Source organism: Scomber scombrus, chromosome 11, assembly GCF_963691925.1.
Source record: "Scomber scombrus chromosome 11, fScoSco1.1, whole genome shotgun sequence".
Lineage (NCBI taxonomy): Eukaryota > Metazoa > Chordata > Actinopteri > Scombriformes > Scombridae > Scomber > Scomber scombrus.
The window spans coordinates 22,679,786-22,705,434 of record NC_084980.1 but is presented as its reverse complement, the minus strand read 5'-3'; the positions used below and the strand labels follow the sequence as shown (position 1 = coordinate 22,705,434).

General features: G+C 38.7%; 1 protein-coding gene across 1 annotated transcript; it reads right to left on the bottom strand.

Annotated features, from left to right (window-relative positions):
* Positions 1-1,524: 1,524 nt before the first annotated feature.
* On the bottom strand, positions 1,525-24,813 carry LOC133990401 (kinesin-1 heavy chain). Its single transcript, XM_062428705.1, has 26 exons — positions 24,463-24,813; positions 18,029-18,116; positions 17,818-17,891; positions 17,595-17,699; positions 14,577-14,625; positions 14,012-14,067; positions 13,822-13,909; positions 13,590-13,714; positions 13,390-13,494; positions 11,702-11,847; positions 10,237-10,385; positions 9,943-10,130; positions 9,062-9,130; positions 8,221-8,427; positions 7,512-7,655; positions 7,031-7,222; positions 6,767-6,884; positions 5,945-6,000; positions 5,540-5,649; positions 5,179-5,280; positions 5,021-5,081; positions 4,025-4,096; positions 3,794-3,898; positions 3,404-3,620; positions 2,917-3,052; positions 1,525-2,341 (listed from the first exon to the last, which is right to left on the bottom strand). The coding sequence occupies exons 1-26, from the start codon at positions 24,586-24,588 to the stop codon at positions 2,338-2,340; spliced, it is 2,892 nt and encodes a 963-aa protein (XP_062284689.1). The 5' UTR covers positions 24,589-24,813; the 3' UTR covers positions 1,525-2,337.
* Between the last annotated feature and the right edge of the window lie 836 nt (positions 24,814-25,649).

Here is a 25,649-nt window from a genome sequence, read left to right as displayed (position 1 = left end):
GAGAAAAAAGTGAAGTGAAACAGGAGCTGACAGAGAAGTTGGAGGGAGAGGACTTTGACTCCTTGTGTGGCAGGATTAGCGCTGCAAACACACCCTGATCACACCTGCCAGTCGAGTTGATGTTTTTTTACAGTGTATTTTACAGTATATTGCACTTGCACAAGATGTTTAGTGTTCTCGTGCTGGGATTACAATCACAACAAGCTTCTTTTTTTTTTGCAAATGCACTGGGGGAAGGGGAGGGGGGCTTCACAGGGTAAAAAAAAAAAAAAAAAAAAAGAACAAACTATAGTGGGAATTAAAATGGGAGGGGGAAAAATCATGAAAAACACTCTAAAAAATACATTAAAGACAACAAAAAAACAAAATAAATCCTACACCATTGACTAGATTAAATAAACCCCTTCCTCCTAAAGATGATGACAGAAGATTGTTGTGCAATTTTTAAAGACCCTGCTCTCCTGACTGGCTGATCAGCGGCAAAGGGTCCCGACCCATCGACTGACACACTCCCCCCTCGCCCCCCCTGTCAAATATGCATCTACACGATCTATTGAACAATGAAACTGATACAGTACATAAAACCCAGCGAAACACGTTGCTTTCTGCAAAATTACAACCAAAAAAGGAGGTACAATTACAGGTCCTAAAATCTATCTGAAACAACCAAAAAACAAACCAAAAAAAGGGGGGGGGGAGTGGGTAAGGAAGACAAGAAAAGAAAAATATATATATGTGGAGAAGCGAGGCACCCTTGAAAAGAATTCAATCAACTTGATACGGCAGGGATCGAAGATGAGGTTTACAACTTCAAAATAAAACAAAACTAGGTCCTAAATATTTGAGCGAAAGGAGAGGAGGGGATGGGAGGGGGGGGGGCACAGGTTTTTGGGGGATGAGTGAGTGAGTGAGTGAGTGACAGCGACCCAGCTAGGACAGGACGAGCATTGTGTGTGTGTTATCTCAGTCTAAACAGCCTTGAAGTCTATGTGCTCCGATGTGCAAGGAAGATATATAAATAGCGTCCATTTAAACACAGCGTTATTTTACCACCGAGATAAGTAAAAACAGTACATTTAGCTACGAAGAAGCATACGCTATGCTTTTAAAAAAGTGGAAGTGTGTCGTGTTAACCGGACCATCCTCTTCTTCTCCTCCTTATCTTATCCGTCGTCCTCTTTCTCTACATTCTTTCACATCCTTCTCATGAAGTCACCAATAAACGAGTATAGGTTTGTTTGTTTGTTTTTTAACTTAATGATAAAAACAATTGGCCTCCACAGGTATTTAGTTAAATACATCTACAGTACACTGTCGCATGTCTTGGCTTTTTTTTTTTTCAAATCTTTTAATCCTTCTTTCTTTCTTTTTTAGCCGTTCCCCTGTTTTTCCCATAAAACTCTTTCTCTCTTTCTCTCACCAGGGAAGCGCGTGTGTGCAGTAGTGCCGATTTTACAATCTGTACATCAAGACCGGACAGAACAGTAGTGCTCGACGCCATCTAGTCATTTCAAAACCTTACAATTTTATTTTTTTTGTAGTTTTTTTTCCTTAAAGAAGCATGTAAAATCTATCCAGAGAAAAGTGTGGTTAACAACCGATAGTAGTAATGTTGAAATGTACAGAGGTTAGCCTATAGGGGTCAAGCTATTTCTTGTGGTAGGGTCTCCTTTTCTTTTTTTTGTTGTTGTGTTTTTTGTTTCTTTTTTAATATTCATTTTAGGTGTTTGTTATTTTAGTATTTTTTCTCGGATCTTGCTACCATTACATTCAGCTTGGCACAGTGCAGACACTAACTCGCACGACGACGACAAGATGACGACAGACTGTGCAAAAAATAAAAAATAAACCAAAAAACCAAAACAAAAATAAAACAACCCCGAAACCGAAGCTTTACACATTCGTGTCGTGTGCGGTTTCGCTCGCAGAGGCTGCGCTCAAGACTGCGTTTGGTTGGCTCGGTGGTTAAGAATATTATCTTTTGTAAATTAAATTTTTTTGTTTTGTCCTTTTAAATTATATCCAGTAAGAGAGACAAAAAAAAAGAGATAAGTCATGATAAGAATTGGGTTGGGGGGGCGTGTAGGGGGGATTGAGTGGATGGGTGGGTTTTGGTGGTAGTGGTGGTGTTGGGTGGGGGGGATTGGAGCTGTACAGGCCAGGAATATTTATAATATATATATATATATATATTTATAATTCAGAGACTCCTTCGTGGCTCCAGAGCAGCGACGAGGAGCCTGTCCACTGTAATGGAATGACAGGTTGTCGGGATGGGCGGGGGGTGATATTGGCTTCTTCTTCTTCTGTGATGTCGTCCTTCTAGCCCTCTGCTCTTCAGCTGCAGATGGATACAGTTAAAAGGTTAATGTTTAGCGAATGGTCTATTTTATGCACACGAGAACGCTGCAGTCGATCATACAAATTAAAATGGAGGAAGCTTGGATTCATGCAGCTGCTTTTTCTACAAATAGGGGGAATTTTATTTTGTATAACCCACAAACTTGCTTCAAGAGGCTCTATAATCTATACAAGCAATACATCGTCCTCTTTTCTTAGACCCCTTGATTCAGGTGAGGAAAAACTCCCCCCAATCTAGTATTAGTAAATCAGATGCAGTAAACCATGACATGTAATGCAAGCCCACATCTGTAAATTGAAACAGATGTTGCAGTTTATATGGTAGGTTTCTTAAAGTATTATGACACCCAAATGACCTTCATCTTGAGATTTAATCAACTTTCTTACAGTATTAAATGAAAAAAATAGATCAGAACATCTTTTTTTTTTTACCAGAATGCTCTTTCACAGCTGCATCTCACTTCTTTCCACCAGTTCAGCTAAATCCTTTTCTCTTTCATCTCTTAAGATGATGCATTATCTTGTTAACTTACATAAAAAACAGAGTCCACTTACATCTTGTCTGGCTTGGCTCCGCTTCCTCCCCTGATGGACACCGTCTGGCTGTTCTGGTAGAAGCCTCCTCCGCTGCGGTTGATGTTTGGGTGAGTGGGTGACGCCACCGGCTGCTGCCCAGGCCGGATGGGTTTGGCTGAGGTGGGGAAGAAGGAGAAGAGGACAGAGAGAGGGGATGTAAAATGAAACAGAAGAAATAGTACAGATGATGTGATTATGGCTGAAATCTTTGTGTTTGTCGCTTTGTAATCTACAGTTTGATTCTTTCATTATAGAAAATTAAAATAAACATGTGCTCTTGGCCTGATGTGACACAACTTATTAGCTGTAAATGCAGCTAGAAAGTGGTCTCCTTGCATGGAAACTGATGCTTATCTAGATGTAAAAACTTAAATAAAAAGGTCTGTACACCATTTTTTTCCACCAGCCACTGAGCCGTGTCACAAAGCAACCTTTTTTTCTTCTTGTCCAATCCTCCAGTACTCACCTATCTGGGCCGAGTGTCCCCTCCTGGCCATGTTCTTGGCCCTGACCGCCTCCTTGATGCGGTCCACCTCCTGCTGGTAGCGTTTGCGGTCGCGGGCGGCGTTCTCCTTGGCCTCCTTCAGAGCAGATTCCAGGGCCTTGACCCGCTCAGCTGTAGCCCGAAGACGCTTCTCCAGTTTTGGAAGCTCACAGCGCAGGTCTGCATTATCACGCACCAGCTGCAGGGGGACAGATTATTTACAGCGGTTAAAAAAAACATTGCTTTCACATTTAGATTTCTATCTAGTCTGACATGGAGGAAAGAAGAGGAAGAAAGAGAAGAGTAGCAGGGAAGTAAGATAAATGTGGAATAAAGGATGGGAAAACTGGCGATGGGTGTATAAACTCTTACTTGTTTGTGAACTTTGGTGAGCTGCTCAAGATTGTTCTCAAGAAAGGAAATTTTCTGTTTCTGAGCAGCACTCCCACCTGTGTCGTCTGAGTCCATCTCAGCACTCTGCACAACAAATAAAGCAAAAGCATTAAAACTGCCACTGTTAGCAATCATGTAGTGTTGGTGCCTTTTAAAAAAAATATCCCCCTTTTATTGTAAAAAGAGCTTTTTCTTTTCATGGCAGTTTACCTTTTTAACCCTGGTTGCCAGGTCCTGGACAAACAGCTTCCTCAGGTTGTGCAGAGTCTGCAGCTCCTTTGCCTTAAAATGGAAAAAAAAGACAAGAAATCAAATTCAGAGAAAAATTGAGATTGAAAGAACAACTGCAAAATGCATCTTTACAAACGTGATGAATAACTGAATAATCTATTGTCATGAATATATCATGTTGATCCTCTTTATTTAACTCCTCCAGTGTAGATGGAGAGGAGCATATGTGTTATATTTTAATTACATTATTATATTTAGTATTAATATCATTTTGTATTTAATTCATTTTTTCTTTCTTGCTGACCTCATCATGTATTTTTATTGTATTAGTATGAGAATGAGTAGGAATAATAGCTATTACCATGTGTTATAGCTAACGGAAGATGCTAATAAATAAATAAACAAAAAGAACAAGCACAGTCCAAGACTTAAACTGATAACCCTTCAGATGTTAATAAAGAGGAACAAAACTCCCTGAAACAGGTAATGAAGTTGGCAGATTTTTACATTTTTCTTTTTTATTGTTAGTATATATATTTGTAATTATTTGGTTTGTTCCATGTAGTCATATTATCTTCTGTAGCATCGTGTAATTTTAAAATGTTCTAGGTGGAGGCCCTTTGGGTTTTCTGCCTCTCTCTGCTTCGTATATTATGTGTAATTTTTTGGTGTACATTTTAACTTGTGCGAAATAAAATAAACAGATGTGAACAGGTGTTCCTCTTTTCTATGTGAGTCACATTCAAAATGATTTATTAATTCAAAATGTTTGCTTTTATTTCAAGTACTGGCTGCCAAATGGAGAAAAGATGTGAGACTTCTTTTGGAGCTCAACAACACAATCAATTCTACTTATGGCAAGATCCAATAAATAAACATGAATCCAGGTTGTAGTCTATATCTAATTTAAGGTTGTTAATGTTATTTTCTTGTATTGGGTGTCTTTAAATCATAGGTTAATTTAGATAAACTCACCACTGTCTCCTCCAGTCCCTTCAGGTCCTGTCTGGCCTGCTCCCTCCTGTCCTGCATCACCCTGAACAACAACAAAACGTACAGTTAAAACCTGCACATTTGAACAATACTGATCCAAAAAAAAGTGACCATTATGTGTGTGTGTGTGTGAGACTTACGTGAGCTCATGCAGTTTGCGGCTCTTCTCCTGGTCGGTGGATTTGAGTTTCTCATGCTCGACTCTGAGTCTCTCCTGCTCCAGCATGATCTTCTGGTTCAAACTGAAAGAAAAAGCATAACATTGTGTTAATATGAACACACTGACTGGATGTGTATATTTTGTGTCAATAACGAATATGTGGGTTTTCTTGTATTGTAGGAACAGTCCTGTATTTGCCATTGTCTTCCTTATTATTTAACATTTCCCTTTGACTGTCTATTTAAATCTTTCTGTGGTAACTTCACCACTAATTACAGGAGTGACTGAAGGCAACAGCTGCAGCACATAAAGTAATTATATACAGAAACTGAAGAACTTACTCCTGCAGCTCAGTGATGAGTTTCTCCTTGTTGTCCAGCTCGTCTCTCAGGCTGCTGATCTGCTTCTGGTGAGCTTCGCGATGGGAGTGGATCTGCTTCTCCACTGCTTCCTGTAAACACAAACAAACATACAATAAGTACTGCAATAATTGACAAAAAGGCATTAAAATATATGGAAAAAAACCTGCAAAAATGTTCCAAATAAAATAAAATAGCTAAACTTGGAATTGGCATGTTGGGATTATTTACACAATATTTTTTAGTAATACTAGATTTAAACTTTTTAGATTCATATTGCTGTGTCAGAACAGACACTAATCTGATTTAACAAGCCTGAATAAACATTTCTCTGTAAAACTTTAGTGTACAGTTGTGTATCCTGGTTAAAAAGACTGAGGCTCGTACCTTTACTTCATTGGCCGTCTGAATTTCATTCTCCTTCTCCATTGCGTGAACTTTCTCTGTAAAACACAAACATATGATTCACCGTCAGTATCCACTGATTATAAACAGTAGTTAGGATTGTAAGGAAAATAATGTGTTGTAAGGAAGCCATGATATATTTAAAGTGTTTGTTTTCAGCAGATTTAGCCTACTATATTTCTTACATTTTCCTCCATGTTTTAAAGTTATTTTTTGAGTTTTTCCTTCTTATTTAAGAGTTTAAAGATTGAGGGTGTTGTATGTTGTACAGATTATAAAACCCTTTTTAGGCAAATTTGTGATTTGCGATATTGGGCCCTAATAAAAGTCCATATATCGTATATGAAATGCTTACGGACTTTTAATTTTAAACTGATACAGGAAGTAGTAGTAATCAGCAACTAATGGTGTCACTTCATCACTCACTCAAGTCTGTCTGTTGCGGACTTTGGTGTTTACAGGGCCCTAAAGTTGCAGTCCAGCCAAAACAGTGACTTTATTGGATGTTATTTGCCCCCAAAACACTCCTGTGCTTAAGTCCTCCATACTGCAAATACTACCCTGCACTTTCCATACACACAGTACTTCATTTTCAGGAATCAACTGGAACAAAAAGAGTTTCCAACTAATCTCTGATTCTTATACATTTTGTTAAAGCAGTTCCATAAACACTCTGTTTGAAACTTAACACGTCCTTCCTGGCTGATAATGTTGAGGTTAAAGAAAGACTCTAACCCTAACCCTGTTTTTCTTTTATTCTACAGCTCCTATATTTTAATGTCTAAGAGTCTCGTAGTGACGTACCCTGAGCGCTGATCTTGACAAGTTCCTCATTCAGAGAGTCCACGTTCTCCTCCAGCTGCCTCTTCTTCTGCTCCACGTTCTGCAGATACTCTGTCAGCGACTTGATTTTAGCCTCGTGCTGGAAACAGAAGACATCATGTTTATTAATATTTTTTATATGGATACAAAAATAAAATGATTATTTCTGTACATACACACACAGGGGGATCAGTTGTGTTACAGTTAAGAGGTCACTGTGTGTTTGGTGGTTCGTTTCCTGCGTACCTGAGAGATGCGCAGCTGGCAGGCGGCCAGCTCCTTCTCGTTCTCGTCCATCTTCTTGTTGCTTTCTGACTGGGTGCCCTCCAGCTGCTTGCAGCGTTTCACCATGGTCTTCACTTCTGATTTCATCTTACTGATGTAGAGACGAGCCACCGTGAATTCTTCGTCTATCATACCGCTGCCGCCCTCGTGTTGCTGGAAGGACAGAAGAAGAGAGTTTTAACACAATATGGAGGACGAGATGGGTAGAGGGAAGATTAAGATGGTATTTTCATCATCAGAATATCTGAATAGATTGGGATTGAATTAGGTTGTTCATGCATTTTCTAATAAGTCGTCTATTTCCCAAATAAGTGCTATCAAAGTTATTCTCAGACCTGCATCAGGAAACATTTAACCAATTTGAACATCTACTTCTGTCTAGCTTCCCAGGAGATTAGAAGCTGGTGTTGCTACTGTAACGCTGCAGAAACCTTTCCAGTACCTTGATATCATTGCTGCCCACAGCGATGCCGATCTCAGCCAGGTCTTTGAGCAGTGAGGACATCATCTCCGTCACCCTCTTCTTCTGGTGGTTGGACATCTCTTTCAGCTTCTGGAGCTCAGAGTCCAGGGATGACAGGATGGACTGCGGGGTAGGAGGAGAAGATTTTAATACCAGATATAGATAAATTTATTCTTTTACTGTTTTTGCATACTCACACTGCTCATTTTCTCTTTTACTTTATTATTGACGCAGGTTGACTTAATCCCAATAGCTACATTATTATGTTGTGTTATATTCTGTACTTTATCCAATTAAAAAATAATTCTCATCAATCCAGGGCTCTTTTTTTTCTATTTTTTCATTCAAGTGATTTATTGTTTCTTGCTTAACTGGTTTAACAAGAGACACATCATGAGAAAGAGGTTATATAATCAACCGCAGCGTCCAATTTCACTTTACAGTAAATGCCAAACCTGAAGTGAAACAGAAAAAGAAGCTGTAGCAGCAGTAGATATGTGTACGTGTGCATGGCTGCATGTGTAAGCAGTCATCTTTAATCCTGCAGATTATACAAGTTTAATTATAGTGGTGCATGTGTGAGTGCTACATAATAACGCAGCCAAAATAAAGGACAGACAAAGGACACATGGCCAAAATTAAAGCGCAACAGTGTTTTTAGGCATGCTGACATCTGTCTTCGGCTCACCGATTTCTGGCTGAGTTCCTCGCTGATGGCCTCAAACTCCTTGGTCTTATCTTCCACCTCCTGACTCTTCTGGTCGTAGTTGACGGCCAGCTCCTCCAGAGCCTGAAGCACCTCCTTCACCTCCTCCTTGGAGGCTTCGTTCTCTGCCTGCAGGCGGTTCAGCTCTGCCTGGAGGTTCTCGTGATCGCGGCGTGAGGAGGATAGAAGCTGCAAGCCAGGGAGAAGAGTGTAATTATGTGATTTGCTTTTGAGTGCATTAGGGCTGCAACAATTTGCACATTTATTTGATTTGTTAACAAACAAGATTTCTTCCTTGCTGATTTTTCTTTATATTCTGAAATTGAAGGATCCACACACCACTGTAGTACAGCGTGGGAGTAAATTATATACACTTACATTTAAATATAAATAAATATAGTGTGCACATGACTGACTTCGCTTATGGAAAACACATCAACTCCACCAATAAAAACCAGTGAGTAAAATGTGACTAATGGACATAATTATTGAAGAGGAACTACACATGAAAATCCTTTTTTTACACTATTCACATGATCCCTCCTTCCAGCATGGACAGAGAGTCTGACAGCAGCTGTTCATGATTGGTTATCGACAACCAGCTCTACACTGCTATTAAACTATTAGGCTATCCTTTAAAGCCTTAATCACAGTAGACGGCAGCTTCAGAACAACAGACTGGAAAAAGTAAAATCCAAACACAACCTGACTGTTCTGAGAGCTTCATGTGTAAAGTCTCCTCACACCTCTGAGAATAGAAAGATCAAAAGTTTACGCTGCACATGATACCCTCCCCCCACCAACTCAAACCTCTAGTACTCACCTCCTCCTGGTCCAGCATCTGCTGCTTCAGCTTCTCTGCCAGCTGGCTCTGTTGGTTGATCTCCTCGTCCTGTACAGAGCAGAGACCCGCAGCAATATTAACATTAACCTCAGGTCTTATTGACTTCAAGAACAGAGTGAAATACTGTGCTCAACTTTAGCAGCCATGAGAAAAAATAAAGGGATCATCTAATGCATTAATAGTGCACTGTTTGGGAATTGTATGAGCATGGAAATATGCAATAAAACTGAGAAAGAATGAGGATTATTCTATTATATAGTAAATAAGGATATTTATGAATATACATTTCTATAGCTTACATTATTTAATATATATTTCTAATATTTATGCAATATTGATCAGGTGCCACTTTTGGGAAACAAATATTCTGACTAAAATATTGCTGCTTGACATTAAAATCAAATGTGGTGAATAGCTTGTGAAAGAATATTAAAAGTTGGATTTTATAACAACAATAAGAAATAACAATAAAACTGAGCATTTTGAAGTGGTCTCTTTTTCCCCAGAGTATAAAGTATCCATCCTGAACATCTCATAGTAATTAACTTCTATGAATTAATATATATTTGCAAGGAATTAAGAATAACTCTCCACTCTACTCCACTTGTTTAAATGTGTAAGTAGTCTCTCCGTGACTGCAGAGCCACCTTTTTAAATCCGCTTTTACTGTTTGATTGTTTTGTTTTTCTATTTTTGTTAATTCTTCTCTTCATTGCTTTTATTGTGATTGTGTTTTCATTAAATCTACATGTTTTTATTGTTTTGTCTTTGAATCTGTAAAGTGGCTGTATTGTAATGTAATGTAATGTATTATTATTATTGTTATTATTAAAACCAGCAGATCCTGTGCTCCTCCCCACCTTATCATCCATCTGTTTGTAAAGCTTGGCCAGCTCAGCCTCACACTTGTCCTTCTCCACGTCAGTGAGGCGGTTGCTGGGTAAGTTGGGCGTGGTGGCCGGCTTCTCGTTGATGATGTTGTCCAGTGCCACAACCTCGGCGTTGGCCTTCTCCTTGTCAAACTGCTCCTCCACCGGCACGCTCTCGCCTGAGGTGGGAGGAGAGAGATCGCACATATATTTAAGAACTTCCACTGTACTTTGCGTTACTTTTTTTTTTTAAAACAGTGCAAGACGAGAGTCCGCCAGGCTCACCATTCCTCCAGCGGTTGAGCTCGTTCTCCAGCCAGGTGACGGTGTTCCTCAGGGTCTTGTTCTTCTCCTTCTCCCTCTCGTACTTCTGCTTCCACTGCTCCGCCGTCAGCTCGACGTTCACCGTCACAGTGTTCTTGATGGTCTTTGCTCTGAATGTAGAAGAAAAAGAAAGGTTTTAATCAAACTGACAACTGAACTAATTAGATCATTATTCCTTCAAAACCTGCAAAAATGTACCAAACTGTGACAATGATTATCAATCCATTTCTGTGTTAATTATTTTCTATTATTTTCCCATCTTTTCTATCTCAGTATTTCTCATAAAGTAACTTTTAAAAACTATTTTCTAAATTTGGAAGTTTTTTTTTGTTAGGTTTTCAGGATTAACATTACCTGATTGGCAACTGAACTAATTAGATCATTATTCCTTCAAAAAGCTGCAAAAATGTACCAGCAGCCAAGCTTGAAGCATCAAACGACAAACTGTGACGATGATTATGGATCTATTTCTGTGTTATTCATTACTTTCTATTACTTTTACATCTTTTCTATCTTATTATTACTCTAAAGTCAGTTTTGTTTAGCTTTTTACTTTTTCAGGATTTTCATTACTTGATGAAAATGTTTAAAATATCAATTAGTCTTTATTTATATAGCACCTTTCATACAGGTTAATGTAGTTCAAAGTGCTTCAAAGTTGACTGACAAGATGAAAATAAGACAGAACAAGCGTTGTACAAACAAGTACAACATAAAGAAAAGGAACAAAAACAAAGGAACAGAACCAAGGAACAAATTATAAAGAGGAAAAAATAAGAATGATAAAAATGTTTTTTAAAAATTGTAAATAATAGGGCTGAGCGAAATGGATAAAATCAAATACCAAATAATACAATAATATTGTAGGGATGACTGTTGGTGTTTTCATAAAGTATTAATACAATGAGATTTTTGATAAATAATCATCAGCAATGTGGATATAATTAAAGCCCGACCAATATATCAGTATCATCGACTATGTAGTACGATATGTGCAAAATATCAATAACTCCATTACATATCTTTGTCACAAGTGATTAATAACCACATTTGAGGGATCACTCCACAAAAAAATGAGTGTTTATGTTCATATTCTGTACATATAACGTTATCAGTCAATTTTTTTGCTGCCTAATATCGGTATCGGCCCCTAAAATCCAGCATCGGTGGGGCCCTACATATAATGACTAAGTGCGTAAAGGCAAATAACTCTACCGTGATGCAGCCTTAAAACACAGAAAGAAACACCACCTATGCCATATCATAATATCACAATATCAACAAGCCATCTAGTCTTACATCACAGTATCAATAAAAATATATTGCTGCGCACTAAATAAATAAATTCATTAATAAATAAGGTATGCAGTCGACTAATTTTAGATAACAGCAGTGTGGTTGTTTTCTTTCTTCTTGGTCTACCAACCTTTGTCCGAACATGAGGGTGGATTTGGTTTCGGCCTCGTTGTAGGAGGAAGGCGAGGCGCAGATGACAATGGTGGTTCGACAGTTACCTCCCAGCGAGTCCTGCAGGATACGGGTCATCTTGCTGTCTCGATAGGGGATGTAGGCCTGGTGTGCAGACAGACACAAATACAGTATAGTTACACCATTTGACATTTTCTGGAGCATTCAGTCTTACTTTTGATTTATAAGACGATTTTTTAAAGATATTTTTGAATTGCTCATCTTGCCAACCTTTATTTATCACTGACCCATATCCACATCACTGATGATTATTTATCAGAAAGCACCAATATTCATTCCTACAATATTGTCAAAATATCGATATCGAGGTATTTGGTCAAAAAATATTGTTATATACATATTCTGCCCATATCTCCCAGCCCTAACATGCTGCTGCTCCTCTGAAACCGAAGAAGACCTGAGGTTTCTCCAGCACTGAGCCAACAGGAAGCAACAGCTTCAATTACACTTCTCATGAGTTTAGAGAAAGAAAGAAAAAGATAATAACTTGATATATAAATATGTTGTTAGTATTGACATAAAGGAGCTAAGCTGCAGCAGTTCACTGTAATTCTTGAGACAGCACTGCACACACAGTCTGGGAGTAAGACATGTCTGTACAATAGCTCATTTGTGTTAGACCGTCACATCAGCGGCTGTCCGCCTCAGGTTGTTTACAGAGGGATGGGTCGCTAGAACAAACCAATCCGTTTATCAGAGTGAAAAAAGTGTGAAATCGCTATGAAACAGCTGAAGAAAACATTGCTCGGAGTTAAGTTTTTATCTGCTAAAGTTATTTCAGCAGCACAGAGGACCTGTAGATGTTTTGAAAGCGGTAATTTCACAGTATGATGAGTGATAAACATGCTGCTTTTCCAGATACACACCTAGCTCCGGGGGCTGTGCAGCTGGTAAAGCAGGCCGCCCTTCTGTCAGCTACATTAGCAGTAATGTCTAATTTCAAATTTACTATTAAAAAAAATCATCACCTGAGGTTAAGTCAACACTTCTTGTGCTGACTTAGGCTAGATGATAATGGGAAAAAAGCAAATATGGGCTCATAATGATGTGTAGAAACATATTCACCTCATTAGACTGTTGTTGTTTTTTTGCCTAAAGCGCTACTTGGGTAACCAACCAAAACATATTCAACAAATGGATCTCCATAATTGCACCAACTGGCACATTGCTGTTTCTTTATTTTTATTTTATCTTTTATTTTTTTTTAAGATTGTTTTATTATTTCATTCTCATGGTTTTATCTTATTTTATTTGTCTTCTGACTTTTAATCTCTTTTTAGAACCTAGTTTTACTAGAGCTTTTATTAAACTTAATCTTTTATTTTGTCTTTTATTTTACTTTTTTACTTTATTTTAACCTAGCTTTTACTCTAACTTTTAATAAACCCTTTGTTTTCTCTCTTATTTTACTTATTTATTTAATCATTTTATTTATCTACTTATTTTATTTACATTTTCTAAACATTTTTTATCATTCTTAATTTCAATGGTTCTTTGTCACGTGCTCTGTCTCATTATCAGCTTGTCAATAAATTAATCAGTGAAGCACTTTGAACTGCAATAGTCTGTATAAAAGGTGCTATATAAATAAAGTGTGACTGATTGATAGATAGAAGAATTACTGACCGTTCCTTCAGCCAAAGCGGAGATGACGTTGCCCAAGGACGACAGAGACTTGTTGATGTTCTTGGCTTCATCCAGCACGGCTCCCTCTGCTCCTGTTTTACTGACCTGAAGATCACACAAAAAAAAAGACATTAAGCTCAGTAAAGAACAGACTTATTTTATTATACACAAACTATTACAAAAGGAAACTCCTTTTGTACCTTTTCACTACCAGCCAGATCCACCAGATAGAGTTTGCCGCTGAGCTTCTGTTCTGTCTGAGTGTTTTCCTGTTTGACGTTTATCAGGAAGATACTGTGACTCCTGGAGCTGTGCTCGTTCATGTCTAAAAAAAAAGGGAGAAAAAATAATCAATTTGGTCAAAAAAACATTGGACTCAAATGTAGAATATATACGTATAGATTGTCTAATGGGAACAGGATGGTATCTTACTTGTAACTGCTACATGTCTGTTAGATTTGCCTTCATCAATTGTATCCATGACCTCCTCCGGACTGCAGACAAACCGCTCAGTACAGCCCTTAAAAAAGAAAGAAAAAAGGCAGAACATGAGGTGAGATTAATGGCCCACACTAACAGGTTTTACCAGGTTTTTGACATGTTAAAGGAGGTTAGTTCTCACCTTGACATAGGGCACTCTGTTTTTGTCTTCATGCACCGACAAATTAGTCTTTGACACTGGAAACGAGAGAAGAAAAATGTGTCAGGGCGTTTTACTTTCCACTCTTCATGCATGGCTGATTGTGGATACACAGCTTTACTTTTTAAAGCTCTTAACAAGTCAAATTTAAGCTTTTAAAAGAGAAATGTTGTTGAATTATGCTATTATATCATCCTTACACTGCAGCAATTTTGAAGTGAAAAAACTGCACTCACCATTTTTATATTACTTGCACGAAAGGAACTAATATAATTCTGTGCCGCCTTAATATATAACTAAAACAATAAGAACTGGGAAATATGAGAATTTTATACAACAGAATATTACAGGTTTTCAAGTTTCTGCGGTTCATTTTTACACCAATTAATAACAAAGTTGGTGCATTTACAGCTAAAACAGATGCTCCATAATTTTGTCAACATCTCAGGCTTTTAGCAGCTTGTGCAGCCATGTCTGTGATCACATGTCTGGTACAATTACAGGAGAGAACAGATACAGTGTTTACTCCACCGTCACAGTCACTTACCATCCAGAAGGTCCCGGATCTTGTCTAAGTAGATTTCAAAATATGAAACCTGTAAACAGAGAAAATAATCAGATTATTGGTGATGATCCAGCTGAGAGGTCAGACCAGAGACAGATCACGATGTTTCCAGACATAGATTTTATCAGCAGAGTCACAAAACAGCAGCACAGTAATACGTTATTAAGTTTAAAAAAAACATTAATAACAAAAAATGGCATTTCCTAATTATTACAGACAGGTAAGGTAAACAAAGTCAGACTCACCTAAAAACAAAACTCATATGTATAATAAAATATAATATAATAATGTGTTTTGAGAATTGTATCTCATCGTTTTGTTGTCCTACTCTTCTTGAATAATTAGGGCCCGAGCACTGACAAGTCAGTGAGGGACCTATTGCTTTTGCCAGGATTCTTATTATTATTATTCACGTTCTTATGCCGTGTAATGAATCGCATTTTTGGCGGCTTGAACATAAATGAAAACTCATGAAATTCTGCACAAACGTCGCAGCTGGTGAAAATTTATTTAATTTAATGTGATTGGACGCAAGCGTGGTAAGGGGACTCGCTAGCGCCCCCTAACGTCGGGTCATGTGACCACAAATCCTCTCGGATCGGCATGAAATTTAAATATGTTACAGCTCTCATTGGATCATTGGGAAATTAATTTTGTGGAATTTTTTTACCAAACAGGAAGTCGCCCACGCGGCGTGGCGTGCACCGATTTTCATTTTTCGAACAACGCTTTGAGGACTTTATGATGTTCACAGAATCATGAAACCTGCCACGTAGGTTTCAAATCATGAGCTCTTTCATCTGATATCACATTTGCCCAATATTTTGCCCCAACAGCTCAGTAGCGCCCCCTAATGCCTTTTCCCACTTAGCATGTACTGACAAGCTCTAAAACTCACCAAATTGGACACACTCATCAAGACTCACAAATATTATTTTTTGGTATAACCGCAACCTTTTAAGTGGCAAAATGACTCTACAGCGCCCCCTAGAACATTAAAAAATGAAGCCCCGCCTTGTACATGCACGTACATGAACGAAATTTAGGATTCATATATATCATGACCAGACGCACAAAAAAGCCTCTTGGACCCATACCCTAAGTCCAACAGGAAGTCGGCCATCTTGGATCACAGGTGCATTTTTTCCGCCATTTTCCCCATTTCCAGGCCTTGCACTTTAACGAACTCCTCCTGCAGTTTTGACTCCACAGACTTCAGTTTGGCATTGTATCATCCTCAGACCTTGATGATGTAAACTTGACGACAGATTTTTCCTACGTTATACCAGGTGGGCGTGGCAGTCGTTTGTTTGTATAAACAAACAACTCCTTATAACTCCTCCATACATTGTCGGATGTTTATACATGCACTGCGTAAAATGTCACACCTGGTGACGCCGTTTCAATTTCAACATCATTGGGGGTGGATGTGGCAAGGGGTCTCCATAGCGCCCCCTAACAGCAGGTCATGTGACCACAAACTTTGTCTGATCTTCATGAAATTTACAGGTCTCATAGCACTCATGGGTAAACCCTCAAATTATTTTTTTCAAATTTTTCGCTCTAACAGGAAGTGAGTTATTGTGCATTTCCTGCGTCAATTTTCCGTTTTTCCCTCTGCGTTTAGAGGACTTTCCCATCTTCACAGAATCACCAAATTGCCCACATAGGTTCACACTCAGGCGCACTTTAATTTGAGACCATAACTGCCTCTGGGCGTGGCACAACAGCTCAATAGCGCCCCCTAATGCCTTTATCCATTTTGTACATTTTTCCAAACTCCTACACTCACCAAATTGTACACATACGTCAACAGTCACACATATTGACTACTGACAAAGTTTGGGATTTTTAAGTGAGAAGATGACTCCACAGCGCCCCCTTGAAGATTTCAAAGTTTAAGCCCCGCCTTCCACATTGACATAGAAAAATGAAATCGACAAGGCCTATGTATTATGTCCAGACGCACAAAAAAGCCTCTTGGACCCATACCCTAAGTCCAACAGGAAGTCGGCCATCCAGGCTAAAATTTTCAATCTGGATAATTTTTATTATTATTATAGTTGTACGCCTTTTTGACAGCCTAAACATGCCCCAAAACTCACCAAAACTTGCAATCATGTCCGATCCGGAGAACACTTTGATATTTTAAGGAGCGCGGAAATGGCCGACGCAAAAATTGATTAATAGCGCCCCCTAGAAAATTTAAAAAATCAAGCCCCTCCACTCAGATTGACGTAAACAAACCAAATTCGGGAAACACATGTATCGTGTAAAGACGCACAAAAAAGCCTCTTGGAGCCATAGCCTAAGTCCAACAGGAAGTCGGCCATCTAGGCAAAAATGCTCAATCTTAATGATTTTTTGACCCTTCACCCACATTCCTTATTGCTTAGAAGTCACTCAGACTCATTTGTGGTCTTAGACTGCCATCTAGTGGAGACATTAACAGCTGCACACAATGTTCAATTAAAGGCACAGGAGCAAAGACATCTACATGCCAGTTTTGACAGCCCTGCGACCGCCGCACGCACCGACGTGCACGTACGGCGTTACAATTGGGGGGGTAAACGGGGGGGTGCGAGGGCCCTTCGACACTGCTTGCAGTTTTAATTACATTTATTTCTTCAGCCTTTTTATTTCCAGACATGCTCAAGTCTGACATTTTAGATAATGTTGTAAAAACACTGCAGCAAGTGACGCTCTCACCATTACATTTTTAAACATTTCATTATATCCGTCATCCTCCCATCGGTACAAGCACAGTTTGAGTAAAGATCAACGACTATAATAGGAAGGAAAGGAAGCAAATACGCTGACTCAGAATGACAAACAGAAACGTGCAAAACTGAAAGTATGTTGTTTGTTGCTAGTACAAACAGTTTGTGTTTGACATTAGGACACCGAGCCACAAGTATCACATTTTAAAACATATTTCTGAACTTAAAATGTGTTTCTTGAAGATCAAAAATGGCACTTCTAGTTAGTGTCACTACTCACTTTGATATGAAACTCCAAATTTTCATCCATGGAATAGATGTAGTTGAAGATGTCTTGAACTATCCTGGGGATGATGCCCATCGCATCTGTGTCATGGAGGTTCCCCTGCAAATTGAGAAGAAAATTAATATACAATGTAATGATGTGGAAGTTGAAATATTATTCAAAAACATGATGTACTCCATCTGGAAATAAACAGCTGGTCTCAGAAGTCATCCCTTACCTCCATGGTGTGTGTTTTGCCAGATGACGTCTGCCCATATGCAAAAATTGTCCCATTGTATCCCTCCAGAACATCTACAAGACACAGCACAGAACTTATTAGTGTTTTTTAATGCTTGGATAACATCATCTTCATATGTTTTGTTAAGTCTCTAACAAACAAGTCTGATGTGTAAATAAACTGATAAAAACAAACAAACATGAGACCTCACCTTTTACAATCTTCTGGGCGCAAGCGTTGTAGACTTGTTCCTGTGTTGTATTTGATGCAAACACTCTGTCAAACATGTACGGTTTGCTCTGAAATAAAGAGAAGAAAAAGAAGAAGAAGCAGAGTGAGTATTGGCTACGACACCAAAACCAAACCCATTGTCTTGCAGCCTCTCTCGAAATTATCATGAGTGACACGTTCAGTAAACAGATCCATCTGTGCTGCTCTGTTTCACCAGCTGACAAACACACACAAAAGAGATTCAACGTGAGTTTAATGCCCAGAAATACTCTGCATATATCTCCAGCAGCAGGAGGTTTTGTTTGTTTTGTTTTTGTGTATTGTTAAACATTTGAAAGGGAATATGCCTCTAAAGCATGTACATATTCTATCATTTGTATATTTTCAATAAAAATATCTATACACAAAAAAAAGGAGCATGAGCAGCGAAAGCCAGTGAGATCTGGTTGAAACTTCATCAATTAAAATAAATAAGCAGCATAAACTGACCCGACACTGATGTTTAAATCTTGTCTTGAAACGCACTTTTAGAAGAATGAGAGTTGTTTTTAGTCTACTACACTAGTCTTCCCTTTTTTTTTTTTTTTTTTAAATATGTTGCTTTATGGGTGTTTTTTTATTACTGTTCATTACTAAGGTCAAGGGTTAGGTTTTTTTTTATGTGCTTTATTATTTAATTTGTTGGGATCTCAGCCTTTATTAAATAGCAACAGTAGAAGAGTGAAAATGATGAATTATAGAAGAAGGTATAAAGTAATAAAGATCACTCGTCTCGGACTTGAACCCAGATCGCTGCAATTATAGTCTGTGTTAAACGTGTACACCACCAGGACGCCTCTAGCTTTTTCATTTGAAAATGAGTATCAGCGTCTCTCATCCCATTTGGAGCTCTTCAAAAATTCTCTGCACGACATTTACATGAACTTAACTCGACCTCGGCTGAGCTTTTACCGCTGGCTTAGGAAGCCAAGTCTGCTTTCAAACGAGCGGACTGCGGCTGATTTTTGACATCTCATTTGCCGAGAAAACTTCAACAACAAGAAAAAGCACGATTTAAATGATAGCAATCAATAGCTGGATTTAAGAAAGCAACCTCAGGGGAAACAAAGGGGAAAAAAAGATGATGCTACAAGCGATTCTGAGGTTCAAGTGAGACAGCACGTTGTCTTTGGAGGTCTGAAATCCCAGCTGACTCATCCAGTCTCTGGCTCTGATGGGTGTGGTTCTTAATGTGGTGTGTTAAGACTTTAAGAAGAGGAAAACTACATCGAAATCTGATACTACAGGGTAAATTTTTTTTATTTGTATTAGATTAGCTACTGTCGGGTGCAGTTTAAACACCTGTATTAGCAGATGAAGGCCTCAACTCATGTTTGGGAATATGGACAAGCAGCTTCCGTCACCTCGTAGAAGCTACGTAAACATGAATAAACTTGAGGTGAAACCACACATATGTCACTGGTATTTAAAGCAACACCAGCAGCATTTAACTGAATCATTCTACCACTTCTTCTACAGCTGAGATGTCCTCAATTTGCAACCCCTGGCTCATAATCCCCCCACTGACAGAGTGTTACATCTAAAAAAACACAGACAGACCAGCAGCATCTTAAAACGTTGTTAATTCACTCCAGCTAGTAGCCATGTCCTGGAAATTAACCTTTCCCACTATCTTACTCCTCCAGATGCTGCGTGAGTCCTCATCGTTACCTACACTTCTTCTCTCTAATGGGATTACTTGCCTAAAAACATAATTACAGCTGAAAAAAAAGCCTAGTTATACAGTATTCATAAGTCCTCTATCTGGTTTCCCTGCTTCCTGATGGCTTTGTTATGATACTTCGCCCTCGTGCTAAGCTATTCAAGGAGGAGACAGCAAGCACCACACAGTCCAAGGTTATATTCTGCAGCATCCACATGATTCTTGTTGAATGATGCATGAAATCTAATTGGATTTGTGTTGCTAGGCAAAATAGGTCACTTTTTATCAGTTTGGATTTGTGGGTAGTTTTTGCTTCGTGGTACACAGCTGGCAAAAAAATAGGTGTAGACTGCTTCTAGGTTATTATTTACTAGTTTAAAAAGTGATTTAAAAGGAGTTATTTTACGCATCTATTTAAACCTTTCCTGACTAAAAGTAGCTCAAAGTCGTGTTCTTGCCAAGCTTTCCCCGTGTCACTGTATGCAAATAGGAGATGTTTGACGTCAAAAGCACGGCACGAGGGAATGACCTGATCTTTCTTTTCTTTGCACAGGGAAAGGGGAAGTGACCGGGAAGGGAAGGAAGTAATGGATGCATGAATAATTCACCTGCTGCACGCTCACACTATGCTGGCAAACCTAGCAGAGCAACAAAAAATAAAGAAAAACTAGTGCTGCTTCATCTAACTAACTTCATCTTCACCTTCTTTTGCATCAAAAAGGTGGGCAGGGCAGGTCAAATTTGACCCCTTTTCTACATTTGAGAACTGTAAAAACACCCTATACTACATTTTAGCCTGTCTTTTCCTAATGTGACTCACAGTATCACAAAAATAGAAATAAAATACATCTGATATACATTTTTATATATTCAAATGTACAAATTTGACCTGTGCTTATTTAAAAATCGGCTTTAAAATATGTTGTATTCATCATATTCTATAAATTATTCTCCTGGACCATAAAATAGAGATTGTGAATGTCTTTTTAATCAAACATAAGCATTAATCAAAATTTTATTAATGACTGATGGAGGGATTTTATAAATGTGAATTGGTGTAGAGACTAATTATGAGTCAGCATATGAACAGTATGTGAGGACACCCGTGCTACTTCATCTGGAAACTTCATCTTCACCTTTTTTTCCCTTTTTTCTTACAGCGAAAAGGAAGCAGGCAGAGGCTTAAAAAGTGAGCCAAAGCTGAGTTGGTGAGTCTCTGTGAATATCTGAGAGCGTCATAGCGTCACAGAGGCCTAGGAAGCTGCATGCCAGGAGTCTTTTACAAAAAATAGGCAGTAGCTGAGCGATGAGAAGCAGCCCTAATACAAAGTCCACACCCTAGATTGTTGTAAAATGGATAAAAATACAAGCTAAAGTGAGCGAGTGAGTCGGTCACCCTGTATCCTGGATAAGAGCATCTACAAAACAAAGTACATCACCATAATAATTACCCCCCTCCTCCCTCCCCATCCGGTGAGATCGCCCCAGCGCCTGACCAACTGCCTGCTCTGATTGGTCGAACAGCTGGTTACCAGGAGAGAAAACACAGGGGGATTACCCGGCGAGGCCTGTGCTACCACCACCACCACCGCCGCCGCTGCTGCCACTCACTCAATCACTCCTGTTGCTTCCGGGCACAGTGTATGAGTGAGTGTTGTACTCCTAAAAAAAAAAGCAGATGCACCCAGCAGAGAGAGGAGCAGAGGCTAGTGGGGCTTTGGCCTGCAACACTTGCGTCTTTCACAATGTGTGCACTGGTATTTTGGCACTATGACTGGCACTCTGAGCTGGTCTGGACTGGGATGGGCTGGGCTGGGGCTGCACCATGCCTGACGGGCACAGACAGAACAGTACGCTTGCCAATAGATAATAAAAGAAAAGGCCTGAAGTAAGGATGGACAAAAGTATTAATAAAAGTCACCACAGTAGAAAATGAATAGTGGTGTTGTACTCTAAATTCACTGCTTTAAATTAGAAGTTAGTCCTTAAACAGGCACCAAGAGATACATGGGTCAATGACGTGATGTAACCCAGTGTCAATTGGTGTAACCAGTATTTCTTCATAAAAAATCTGATTATATAATACAGGAAAATAGATTGTTGTTTTTAGGATATGTCATGCTCAAATTGGTTACGCCATTTGACATTTTTAGGAGCATTCAGTCTTACTTTAGGTTTAAAAAAATGGTGCAAATGTTATTTCAAATGACATGAAACCAACAAACCTGATGCGGCTTTTACTTAGGTGCAAATGAGATAACTAGTAACAACAAAGTAAATAAAAAGAAAGATTTTCACATCTCATTTTCCACTCCTGCCTGTTGAAGGGTTAAACTCCGAAAAAATAAAGATATGTACTCAGCAAAAACGTACAACTTTGCAGATGTAAAAAACACTTTCTATTGCCTTGTAAACTTGTTTAGAGCTGTCTTTTCATTGGTGGGTGTACTGCAAGGGCATCAAAGTCCACAAAGAGCGTGATCGTTTGTCACAAAGAAAACCTAATGTTTAACCGAGTTTCATTGTGAATGACACGCCATTGACTTCGGCTTGTTTAACATGTACATGAACACTCTTTCTCACTCGATGTTGTTGTGCTTCTTAATGACTACAGTCGCATTGTGAGGCCGACCAAACCCTCTTCCGTCTGCGAGTGATTTTTTAATCCCGCCATAGTTTCGGTTGTGTAAACAGTGCCTCTTAAAAAGATATGTGCGCCAGCCAGTGATGACAAAGCATCAAGTGCACATCGCTTATAAAAAACCTAAGACCTAAGGGCAAATTCTCCGTCGCCCAATTACAGTGGCGTTAACATGCCACTGCATTAGTGAAAAGGCATTTCCTTCTTTTGTGTTTGTGAAAACTGTGCCTATATACTATTATCCTTATCAAGTGCCAGAGGGCTCGGTGTGTGTGTGTATGTGTGTGTGTGTGTGTGTGTGTGTCTCACTAAAGGGCTAATTACACTAAAGACAACAAACTTTAGCTGGATCCCATTGTGAAAGTCCTGATTAAAAGACGATAATAATCCCTCACATTACATTTAGTTGAACATATAGTGATATTAAGACTGTAAAGTAAGTGTACAGTTTTGAAGTGTCCTACTCTTTAATTGAAGCATGTGTTAATTCTGTAATAGATTTAGTCATTTCTACGTGGGTCAACACAGAAAAGGTTGTACATAAAGCCAAAGTTTGTTGTCTTTTGGCTGGATCCCATTGTGAACGTCCTAATTAAAATCATTTGAAACTTTAATTGAACATGTGGGGTTATTAAGCATGTAAAACTATCCACTATCCTCTGTGCATGTCATTGACATTATTATTTGTCCTATTCTTATAATTAAAGCATATTTATTCAAGTAATTTCTATTTGGGTCTACACAGAAAAAAGGTTGATCATGTCCATGCTGCTGGTCACATGTAATTAAGGCCAAAGTTGGTTGTCTTTAATTACACTAAAAGACAACAAATGTTTGGCTAGATCCCGTAGGTGAACATCATAAATAAAATAATCCCTCACATATTTGTAAACTTAGTTGAAGCATGTGTTAATTCAGTATTAGATTCAGTCATTTCTACTTGGGTCTACACAGAAAAGGTTGATCATGTGTCAATGCTGTTGGTCACATGTAATTAAGGCCAAAGTTTGTTGTCTTTTGGCAGGATCCCATTGTGAACGTCCTAATTAAAATAGTCCCTCACATATTTGAAAACTGAATTGAACATGTGGTGTTATATATTTTTGAGTCATTTCTATTTGGGTCTAGACAGAAAAGGGTTGATCATGTGTCCATGCTGCTGGTCACATGTAATTAAAGCCAAAGGTTGTTGTCTTTTGGCAGGATCCCATAGTGAACATCCTAACTAAAATCACTTGAAAACTTTAATTGAACACGTAGTGTTATTAAGCATGTAAACTATCCACTGAACCTGCATTGACACTGAATTTGACATTTCTGTGCATGTCATTGACATTAGTGTCCTATTCTTAAATTAAAGCATATTGTTCGAAGTCATTTCTACTTGGGTCTACACAGAATAAAGGTTGACCATGTGTGTCCAGCTGGTCAGATAGCTAATATTACCTCTAATTAAGCAGCAGCAGTATTATAAACTAGCCCAGCTAACCAAGGCCAGGCTAATCTGTCACCTACCAGCTGGCCTGTGTGTAGCCTCCTCCTCTGTTAGCACTCAATCAAAGCTGGCTTACACCCTTTTTTATGCTGACGTGAACTAATCATAACTAATACCTTTATCTTAAACACATGCACTGCCACGTATTAAACAATATCAGTGATAACAATCTAGTTAACATTATATATGAGATAGATATGGAGGTGATATGATATTATCCACCTGTGTGTGTGTGTGTGTTTGTGGCTTTGTTGAATGACAGAGCAGCAGCACAGCTAGTTAATAGGTGATATTAACACGGTGAAAAGCATTAAAATGTTAAAGTAACAGCTGCTGTCGACTTGTGCACTATGTAGGATTTTAATTAAGTAGATTTTAAGGTGTTTGTGTGTCACGAACAGGTCAGGCGTCGGCTAACTATGCTAAGCTAAGGTTGCTAACTCACCGTGTTAAAGCTATGAGACAATCAAACATGGCGTCCTGAGGGCCCCAGTCATTAAACCCACAGAGAGGAGAGGGGAAGGAGGGGAGGCAGCTAACGCCCTTCAATAAGATAAAACATATAATATAACTCACCGCGATTACGACAGTGTCTTCCGCTTGAAATTTGGGGATGTATCTGTCTCCTCTGGTCACCTCGGAGCTGTTGAGTGGCCTGAAACGACACATCACTTTGATGGTGCACTCCGCCGGGTCGGCCATCTTCCACCGTTTTCACGAACAGCAAAGATTCAACAATTAAAATGATATAAACAAGACGTATCCTGGATCCTGTGTGTTGTTGTTTTTGAAGAGGAAGGGGGCAAAAAAGAAAGAGAGGAGCCCAAAGCCCCTCACTCCCGCTGTCTTAAGTTGTTTTGTTTTGTTTTAATCCTTGTTTTTGCTCTTCATTCACTTCCTCGGTTAGGAAGCCATGATACCGGCAGATCAGCGGCTGTGTGTCCACCTCACTCACTCACTCACCCCTCCTTCCTCCCTCCTCCTCTTCCTCCTCCTCCCGCTGCTGTGTGTGTGGATGTGGATCACCATGACGTCACCCCGCCTCAGTGTGAGAGAGTGTGTGTGTGTGTGTGTGTGTGTGTGTGTGTGTGTGTGTGTTATTGTAATGAAATCCTCAAATAATCTGTGGTGGATAGACACAAAAAAATGCCAGCCTGCAGTGTGGTTGTTGTGAAAGAGAGAAAGTAACTAAACATTGTTGGTATTGTTGTTGGAGGGGGGAGTAACTAAACACTGGCTATGTATTCATCTTTATTTATTTATTTATTTTTTGTAAAATTGTACCCTAAGCCCATGCCAGACTTTCGACTTGTTACATAAAACATTTGCATTGTCACATCAGCAAATTGGATAGTAAAATAGAATAAAAGAGCAGCATTAAGAAAAAGAATAAAGAACAATAAATAAGTACAAAAACTATAAGAACAATAATAGTAAGAAATATGTAGTAAAATAATCATGACATTATTTACAAGATTTACAAGAGTAATATTAGTATTGAGTGGTAATATACCAGATATTCTTATTGCACAGATTAAAGTGAAATAAATATATATGTATATTATATGAATATTGCACACAATTGAAATTATTAGTATTGTCCGTATACATGAAATACTAATATTGCAGAGATTATATTCCAAAATCTACATGAACTAATGAATACATTTTCAAATGAGAGATAAATCTCGCTTTTTAAGAAATTATCTCTGTTATAAATCATATCAGTATCCATGAAAAACAGCTGAATTTAGATTTTGGTG